Source organism: Microcebus murinus, chromosome 2 (genome assembly GCF_040939455.1).
Source record: "Microcebus murinus isolate Inina chromosome 2, M.murinus_Inina_mat1.0, whole genome shotgun sequence".
Taxonomy (NCBI): Eukaryota; Metazoa; Chordata; class Mammalia; order Primates; family Cheirogaleidae; genus Microcebus; species Microcebus murinus.
Genome location: NC_134105.1, coordinates 34,578,588 through 34,587,456, shown reverse-complemented (window position 1 = coordinate 34,587,456; position 8,869 = coordinate 34,578,588). Strand labels below are relative to the sequence as shown.

The window sequence follows — 8,869 nt, the reverse complement described above, 5'->3', positions numbered from 1 at the left end:
TATTCTCCTTCCTACCTGTTAATTTACAAAAAGTAGTCTTCCTCCAACTAAAGCCAATCCCTCCACACGTATTTTGGAATCTCCTTTTTCTCACCTTCTCAGGAATTTTCCATGGTCAATGATCAATTCTTTCACAACTGTTTCCTCTCAACTGGATCATCCCCACTGACATTTAAACATGGTTGTCTCTCATGCTACTTCTGCAATACCTACCCTTATCTCTTTTCTCTTCAAAGCCAAGCCTTTAGAAAGAGCTGCCTAAATGTGTTTATTTCTTCACCTCCATGCATTTCAGGACTGGTCCCACCACTGCTTGAAACTGTTCTCCTTGATGTCTTCAGTAATCATCCCTGTTGGCTGCTTTCTCCATGGAAAGCTCTTTCATTCAGAACTCATTCATCTAGGTTTCTTTTACATCTCTGTTCCTTTTTAAGTCTCCTGCCTTCGTGCTTTTGCCCTTTTACCTGGCAGCTTCATCCACATCCATGAATCCACTCCCCACCACCAGGTCAATTCCATCTGTCTGTCCTGTCCAAACCCATTGGAAGATGCCTCCTATTCAGCATGTTGAGTGCAGCACTGAATGCAGGGCCACCACTTAGCCCTGGTTCTCTTCCACTGTTTCATATTTCAGTGAATGGAAATACAATTCTTCTGGTTATGTAAGTTAGAAATGTAGTTGTCATCCTTGATAGCCCTCTGCCTCAGCTACCTAAAGTCCTTCACCAACCTGTATTTTACCTTCTAAATATCAATAAAACATCACTTCTAACTTCACTACCATCTCTACCCTTAATACTGGAAGACCTTTCCATTCTGGTTCCCCTCAAATCCATTCTCACAGCAACCAGTCCTCTTTTCAAAATGCAAATCTGAACCTGTGTAAAATACTAAGTAACTTAAAACTGCTATTAGGGAGAATTACAAAATTCTTAAAGTAGTCTGCCCTTTCCTGGATTCCAGATCTCATCCGTTCCCCCACTTCAACTTCTTTCACTGGCTGCATGCCCAGTATCTTAGGCCCTCTTCCTTTCTCATTCTACATGTTCCCTGGACAATCCTCATTTCCTGTGGCTTTATTTACCAACTATGTCATGATGGCTCCTAAATCTACGTGTCCAGCCTCCCACCCTTTCCCTCCTTCCTTCCTTCCTGAGACTGGGGGGTTATCACCACACTGTTGCTGTCTCAGTTTAGACCATCATAATGGGTCGTTACATCACTCTGTCTGGTATATCCATTCTGTTTCTAGCCTCTCTACATTGCAGGCAGAGTGATCTTTCTAAAACATAAATCTGATACTACTACTTCCCTAGAGTTACCTTTCAGAAACTCCTCACTTCCCTCAGAATAATCCAGCAGTTTCTCAAGGGGTGGTGGTGGGGGCACTGACACTTGAGGCAGTTGTCCTATGCAATAGAGGATGCTCAGCATCTCTGTGCTCACTCCTCCCATCCTCATTTCCAACCCCCATAGGAGGGCGGTTCTCATGAAAAGCTGCAAAATCTGTTTCTCCCCACTCCCTTCACCTATGGTATGATGCTTCTTTTTGACTAGGTCCTGATATACTTGTATTATACATGGGCACTTACCTCTGAGCCATCCCCTGCAATCTTCCAGGCAACAACCAACCTGTGACTGTCTTCCCAGTGCCCAGTACAGTACATCAGCCCAAGGTCTTCTGTCAATGAATGAATGAATGGAGGAAGTGAAATCAAGAGAGGACTGGATGGCTGAGGGACCAAGTATCCCCACAGATAGGCTCTGCCACCATGGGTAGAGCACGCCCTCTGGTGGCCCAAGCCTTCCCTGTGCAGGGCCGCCAAGAACAGCAGGGTACAGGAGGCACCCAGCTGATGGCTCAGAGGCATTTTCCTGCCTACAGGCTTGACAGCTCTCCTTCAGACCTAGGCACTGGACTGTGTAACAATCAGTGGCCCCTTGTGGAGGCACTACTCTTCTAGCCTTGGCACTCTACCAACACCCACTCCTTGTCCTGTAATGCCAACCTCCTGACTCCCCCAACGCCATGGTCCCATTTATGTCTTCCCTTCCCTTCTACACTATCCACCACCAAGTGAAGTTCTACTTATTGAGGGCTGCACCCAGCACTGTCCACCTCTGGTGCTCAGGCATTAGAATCTCACAGGAGAATACAACTTAGATCCCTCAAATGCAGTTTATGGCAGGGTTTGTGTTTCTATGAGAATCTAATGTCACTGCTGATCTGACAGGAGGTGGAGCTCAGGCGGTTATGCAAGTGATGGGGAGTGGCTGTAAATATAGATGAAGCTCCATTCAACTCCTGCTGTGCTGCCCGGTTCCTAACAGGCTGTGGCCCAGTACCAGTCCATGGCCCAGGGGTTGGGGACTGCAGACCTTCACAAAGTCTAAATTGGAAGACCACCACGTATGGTCCATGCCTAACCTGCCAGACCCATTTCCACTTTGCATCATTTTTGGTCCTTGAACATACAAGTGTACTGTAAATGCTGCACTTTGCCTGGATATCCTTTCCGAAGCCAACTCCCAGTCTGCCACACCCAGCAAACTGCTACCTACCACTGATTCTTCGTGTTTGACCTCAGACGTCATAGTCTCCGGGAAGTCGAGCTAGTTTATGCACCCCTCCCTTGAGGGTGGAAACTGTTTTATTCACCAGTATGTTCCCAGCAGCAACACAGCACCTAGTTATGTGTGTCAACTGAAGGAAAGAAGCAAGCGGAAGACATAAAAATGGTTTCCAGAAGCATGTATTACACAGGTCTGAGTGCAAGAAAGGGCAAACAACTGCTATGTTTGCTTTAAAACCTCATCTGGCACCAATTTCAAGTCCTGATGCTTTAGATGGCCCCCTGGTTCTTGGCCCCTCCAGAGAAGGCTGGGCACAGACTCCTGGGTGAGGGGGCAGCCTCTGCATGGAACGTCCGGCCTCCTGTCACCTGAGGCATCAGGCACTTTGGTGATGCTCAGGGCTGGATCCTCTTTCTCTATTTGTGCACACTCAGGCTCCCATAGCCAGCTTTGGCTGGGAACCTCACAAGGTGGATAGGCCAGCCCAGGGGCACTGGGCAGCTGTGTTTTCCCCTCCTGCTTGGGAGACAGGTTCTTAGGGTGGACAGGAATTGTGGTTTCCACATCCTGGAGGCTGGCTAGCCCACCTGCCATCGTTGCCTTTCTGCCTGGGGATGCCCTGTCTGGCCCCTCAATAAGGGATTTCCAGGACCACAAGCCTGGCTTCCCAGAGATGGAGGGGGCAGCAGAGCAACTGGTGGGGGTGGCTCCTGAAGATCTGGGACAAAGTGCTGTTAGTGCCTGGGTGTGGAGGTGCTGGGCCTTCCAGCAGCCTTCAGGGGGGATGGGATCCGTGGGTCCAGACCTAACCAGGCTGGGGGCTGGTGAGCAGCAGGCGGTAGGCTCTCCAAAGACTTCTGGGCTCCCGAGCCTCCTCTGGGGACCACTGGGACCTTCCGTTCTGGGAGGCCCTGGTGTGACCCCAGTCAATAGGCCAAGGACCACTGGGCCCTGGCTCCTAGGGTCTATGGGCAAGAAGGTATCCTCTTCCCTACCCTCTCCTGCTCCTCTGGGGGGTGGATTCTGGCCCACTTCTGGGTTAGGTGCCAAGCTCGGCTCCTGCACACCCTGACCATTCTCAGGCCCCTCATCAGTGTCATCCTCTGAGGAGTCCACCTCTCGGATAGCTTCTTGCTTCTGCAGTGACTCTCGTCGTTCGGCTCGGTCCTGCCGGAGGGTGCCTAGGGCCCGTGGGGAGGCAGGCTGCAGCACCCCCTTCCCTGGCAGTGGTCCCTTCCCGGAGAGCACACCCCTGGTCCCAACTACCTCCAGAGGGCTGACGTCCCTGGGTGGCAGTTCCTTCTTGAGCTCAGAGTGGGGCAGGTCAAGGCTATGCTTGCGGGAAGTGGCTAGCTTCTTCTCGGAAGCAGCAAGTGCAGCTGCCAGTTTCTCAGCAGACTGCACCCTCTTAAGTAGTGGTGAGCGGGGTGGCTCTGCACTCTTGGGCCGCGAGAGTTGCCTGCCTAGGGGAGGTGACAAGTGAAGCTTGGTGGGAAAGGCCTGGGCTCCATGGCCAGACAGGGGCGATGGGGAACGCTGAGGTGAAGCTGTTGGTGGTGGCGGAGAAGGAGTGTGGGCCAGTGGCGACAGTGGGATGCTGCCGGCTGACTTGCGCCGTGGAGAGCGGTACTGGCGCTGAAGCTTGGGTGCCAGACCATGTAAGGAGCTGGGCCGTGTGTGCCCAGAGCCGGCGGGGGAACTGGGCACGCTGGAGCTGGGGGAGCTGCTCTGTGATGAATTCCCTCCCACTTGGTACAAACAGACAGACAGACAGACAAAGGCAGAGCAGTGTTAGCAACTGAAGGGCAAGGCAGGGCTTAGCCCTGTAACGTCCCAGAGTTGTCCACCCCCTTCCTCCATCCGTTTCTCCCCGAGACTGCTGGATCTTCCAGGGGCTGTGCTGAATGAGAGGGGGCCTGCGGGAAGCACAGAGGGCCCAGGCACATTCCCATTTCCCAGTTCTCCCTGATCTGCAGGGAGCCCCTCGTACCTGCATGTACAGCATCAGGAGTCACTCGGTAGCCCTGCGTGGGAGATCGGGGAGAAAGGCTGTGGCTGTGTGTGGGAGAGCCCGGGCCACTCTCCCCTGATGACAAGGAGCGGTTAAGGGAAGAAAGGCTGTGGCTGGTGTGGAGCAGGGATGCCTGCTTGGTGATCTTCCGGAACAGGGAGCTCCTTTTTCTGCTGCAGAGATCAGAGTTAAAGGCTGAGTGGGCGCACACAGGGCCCAGCACATATCAGCACACCTGTGGCTCAGAGAAGACCCTCTGGACTAAAGCCCAGCTCACCTTTCTTGCCCATCCTTGCCCCGGCTCCTCTTGCTTCTTCGGGCCATCTTGGCCTTATAGCTGCCCTTCCGAGCTGGCCCCACTTTAATGGATGTGTTCTCCAGGGGAGTTGTTGAAATGGCCACCTTGTTTCCACTCTGGGGAGCAGAGCATGAGGCCTAGGCTAAGGTGGCGGCCATCCCTTGTCCCTGCCCTATCCCTGGGCATGGCTGTACCACAGCTCCAACCCCTGTACCAACACACATAAACCACAGGCCTGCCCCCCTCCTCACAGATTGGGAAACGGCTGCCATCGGAGCCTGAGTGGTTTGGGGTAGGAAGACAGAAGAGGCTCCCCCGTCCTCTTCTCTAGCCCTACCCCAGCTCAGAAGGATCCTTGGGCCTTGATCAGTGCAGGGACTGCCTTGTGGAGCCAACCCACTCCCATGCCACACCGATGCTGTGTGTACCCGCATCTGTGCTCAGTGCCAGATACACAACCGTCCCACTCGCCCTCCCACAGCTGGGTCATTCAGGGATCACAGCACGCAGCGTCCCCAGCACTAACCTTCAGGATCAGCTCCACCACCTCTGTGTGCACCAGCCCATGCACGGGTTCCCCGTTGACATGGGTGATGAGGTCACCCTGACGAAGCCCTGCCTCGCTGGCTGGACCACCGTCCTCCACGTGCTACCTCAGGAAGAGAACAGTCCTCACTGTGGAGTCCGAGCATGAAGTGTGGGGCCTGGTTCTGCTCACTAAGCTATAACCCTTATCACCATCACCCTTTGACACCTTAGCAGGGACAGATGGGCTCCACTAAGGGGAAGGTGGCAGAGTGATGAAGCTGGGAGACAAAAGGATGGCTGGACATACCCACACCATGTGGTGCACAGTGTAGACGTCGGAATCACCCATGTAGACGCGAATGGCCCGCAGGGTGAAGCCATACTTCTTGCCAGCTCGGTGGATGACGATGGGAGGCCTCAAGCTGCCAAGGGCTGGCAAGAAGTCCCTGCTTGGAGAAGAGTCCCGGGACGATGGGTTGGATGACTGAGAATGTGGGGACATGGGGCTGGCCAATGGAGAGCAGGTGTGTTCTGGAAACGGAGAAGCCAGGACTTAGTGGGTCAGAGGGCCCTGGCCTGCCATGCTCCTGGCCGGGCCCCTGTCCAGTTGTGGACCGCAGCACAGCTCCAGTCGCAGACACAGCCCGAGCCCAAGTGCATCTGCCCCGCAAAGGACTGTTACGTGCCCAGACGCTCCCAGACCCCAGGTGGGGGTGGAGGTAGGGGTGGGGGATGGAAATGGCAGCCAGTATTTGTTATGTTTCAGGGACTATATAAGCTTGTCACACATATTTAAACACTACAACTACCCTATAAGCTAGCTACTTTTAATATCCACATTTTTTGAGGAGGAACTTGAGGCTTAGAGGGGTTGAGGAACTTGCTCAAGGTCAACAACTATTTAGTGATAGAGCCAAGACCAAGATTTGAACCTGAGCTCTCTGCCTCAAAGCCTGCTCTTGCTGCAGGCTGCATCCTGCCTCTGGCGCGCGCGCACACACACACACAACCCCAGACACTAACGCATACTTTTAGAGACCTCCAGTTTCATAACAAAGGGACATGCAGTGACACAGTCTCTCAGATACCTGCTCCTCAACACAAGTACACACGTGCAGACCTGCCACATGCAGGCTCCTGACACAGGCCCACAGAGATTCCAAGGCCCTTCCTTCGTTTCAGCCCAGGCCCCCAGGGGCCTCACCTGAGGGAATGAGCAGGGAGAGGGCTGTGGCTGAGGCAGACTTGATCACTTTGTTGACAGGGCGAGCACTGCGCTTCTCTGTAGAGTCCCCAGAGAGCAGCCGGTGACGAGCCCTACGCACAGCCAGGTCACTGATGGCCTTGGCTGTGGCTCCCTCAGGCAGCTGTGGGGTCCCACGACTTCGGGTCTCCATAGCTGTGGGCCCAAGTGAGCAATGAGACCGTGATGCAGCTGAGCCTCCCCACTGTGGTATCCTCCAGACTAGGCCCTTTGACCACCCACGAGGCCACACCTGGACTAGAACTACTGATGTGGCCGACAGGTCCCTCATCCAGCTTTAGCTGCCGCTCCACTGGCCGTTCAGGGACAGCCCCCGATAGCCCCTCTCCAGATGAGGGTGTCAGGAACCATATACCCTCTTGCTGCTGCCTCCTGGGGGTACTGCTGCCCTCCTCAGGGAACCGAGGCACATCCACAAGGCCTGAGCAACGGCGTCGCACTGTCATTGGAGGGCTTGAGTCACTCTCTGTGTGGGACGACTCAGACACCGACAGTCGCTTCCGTAATCTATGAGACATACGCCTGGGGTGAGATGGCCCAGGCTTCCTTAAGGGCACACAGGATTATAGTAACAGAACTTTTCTCCTCAGACCTTCCTCCTGGAGCCACCCCTGTGAACGCCCTCTCACTGCCACCAGCATCTGAATCTCTGCCATGACCTGTGACAACTGAGGGACAGCTGTGTTGCCCACCCTAGCTGGGTTCTGGGTGCTCACATCTCAGGGGAGCCAATCACCCAGGTCTGGTCTCGGCCCTTCAGCCCGGCCAGGCTGTCCGAGCGGTCCTCCTTCTCCTCGCTCAGGCTGCGCTTGGTGGGGGGTGGTGTCCGGCGCTCCTCCAGCAGCGAGAGCCGCTCCATGCTGCTGTACACCTGCGGGCACAGGGCTGGGCTGGGCTGGGCTCTGACAACCCCTGGTGGTACAAAGTATCCTCGGCATGCAAAATCCAGGAATTTGAACCAGTCCTCTTTTTCCCTCCCCTACGGCCCTGAATATCTGGGGAAGCAGTCACTCTGCTGGTCAGATTCGGCCTCTCCCTAGCATTTCATGTCAGGGACGGGAATGGTTCTAGAAGCACTTGCAGATTATCTGCAGCCCTAGCCCTCTGCTCCTCTTTTTCTAGAAATGGCCCCACCTATAACTCCTGAGCCTGCCCCGGGTGTGTCCCTTGACAGGTCCTCTTTTCCAATCTCCCAGCCTTCCCCGCCTAGTCTGGCCTCCTCAGTCACACCTTGCTGAACCTTGGAGAGCAGGAAGAGAACTGGCGGATCTCCAGGCAGCCATCCTCACTCACTTCTTCCTCGTCCTCTGAGTCCACGTGGTGGTATCGCTCCGAGCGGGCTGGGCCAGACACAGAGGACAGTCTCCTTCAGAGCCTCTGTGGGTGGCCTCCTTATGACCCTATCAGACCTCAGCAGAGCCCTGAGAAGTCGCTTGTAATACCAAGTTCAGTGTGCACAGGTGTTTCTGGGCAAACAGGTAGGACCCATATTCCACCCTATCCCACTGGTGGCCTTACTGTCAAAGTAGCTGGTATCATCCTCTGACTCCAGCTGAGGAATAAATTCAGCCTTCTGGCGGAGAAGTCCTGTCCAGTCCAGACCCGTGAAGAACGGGTGCTGCTTCACCTCATAGGCACTGCCTGTGGACAGGGAGGGCACGGCAAGGGGGGGATGAGCTGCGTGGAGTCCGGTTCAGCAATTCAAGTAAGAAGCCACGTCTCAAGCAGCTAAACCCGGAGGCCTCAGTTTAAGCACCTTTCCTTCTCTGCCTACAGGGAGCAGGGCAGAGCTTCAGGGTCCAGAGGGGATGCCCACACCTGAACCCCAACCTCCAGGGTGTATAAGCTCAGCCTCCCTCCCCTCTTTTCCAAGCAGTGAAAATGGTTCCTGGGGCCTGTCCTACCTGTGCCCAGTCTCTCCAGAGGGTTCTGGTGGAGCAGTTTGGAGGTGAGGTCCTGGGCTTCTGGAGGCAGAGCATCATCACCCTCAGGCCACACAATCTCATCTGAAGTCATTGGGGGTGAGAGAGGAAGAAGAGATTGTGGGTAGAGTGAGGGGATGGAGAAGAGGGTCCCAGGACAGTGCGAGGAAGGGAGGCATAAAGGCCCAGGGCCTCTAACACTTTGCCTGGGACCCAGTCCTTCAGTTCTATGGGTTCCTAGGGCATGGCTTGATCCAGGGCGGGCGTTACAA

At 54.8% G+C, this 8,869-nt stretch overlaps 1 protein-coding gene across 10 annotated transcripts in view; it reads right to left on the bottom strand.

Moving 5' to 3' along the window:
• Positions 1–2,737: 2,737 nt before the first annotated feature.
• MAST2 (microtubule associated serine/threonine kinase 2) overlaps positions 2,738–8,869 on the bottom strand; it is a 200,525-nt gene continuing 194,393 nt past the window's right edge. For 6 of the 10 annotated variants that reach the window (XM_012776047.3, XM_012776048.3, XM_012776039.2 and 3 more), the window contains 11 exons: positions 8,580–8,681; positions 8,194–8,316; positions 7,906–8,015; positions 7,392–7,546; positions 6,908–7,182; positions 6,616–6,810; positions 5,719–5,942; positions 5,410–5,532; positions 4,863–4,999; positions 4,565–4,758; positions 2,738–4,322 (listed from right to left, as the gene is read on the bottom strand). In XM_012776047.3, the coding sequence (XP_012631501.2) occupies positions 2,794–4,322; positions 4,565–4,758; positions 4,863–4,999; positions 5,410–5,532; positions 5,719–5,942; positions 6,616–6,810; positions 6,908–7,182; positions 7,392–7,546; positions 7,906–8,015; positions 8,194–8,316; positions 8,580–8,681 (3,167 nt within the window). In that variant the 3' untranslated portion in view covers positions 2,738–2,793. The remainder of the gene's footprint in view (positions 4,323–4,564; positions 4,759–4,862; positions 5,000–5,409; positions 5,533–5,718; positions 5,943–6,615; positions 6,811–6,907; positions 7,183–7,391; positions 7,547–7,905; positions 8,016–8,193; positions 8,317–8,579; positions 8,682–8,869) is intronic. The other 4 variants (XM_075997864.1, XM_012776050.3, XM_075997883.1 and 1 more) reach the window with 3 other exon arrangements.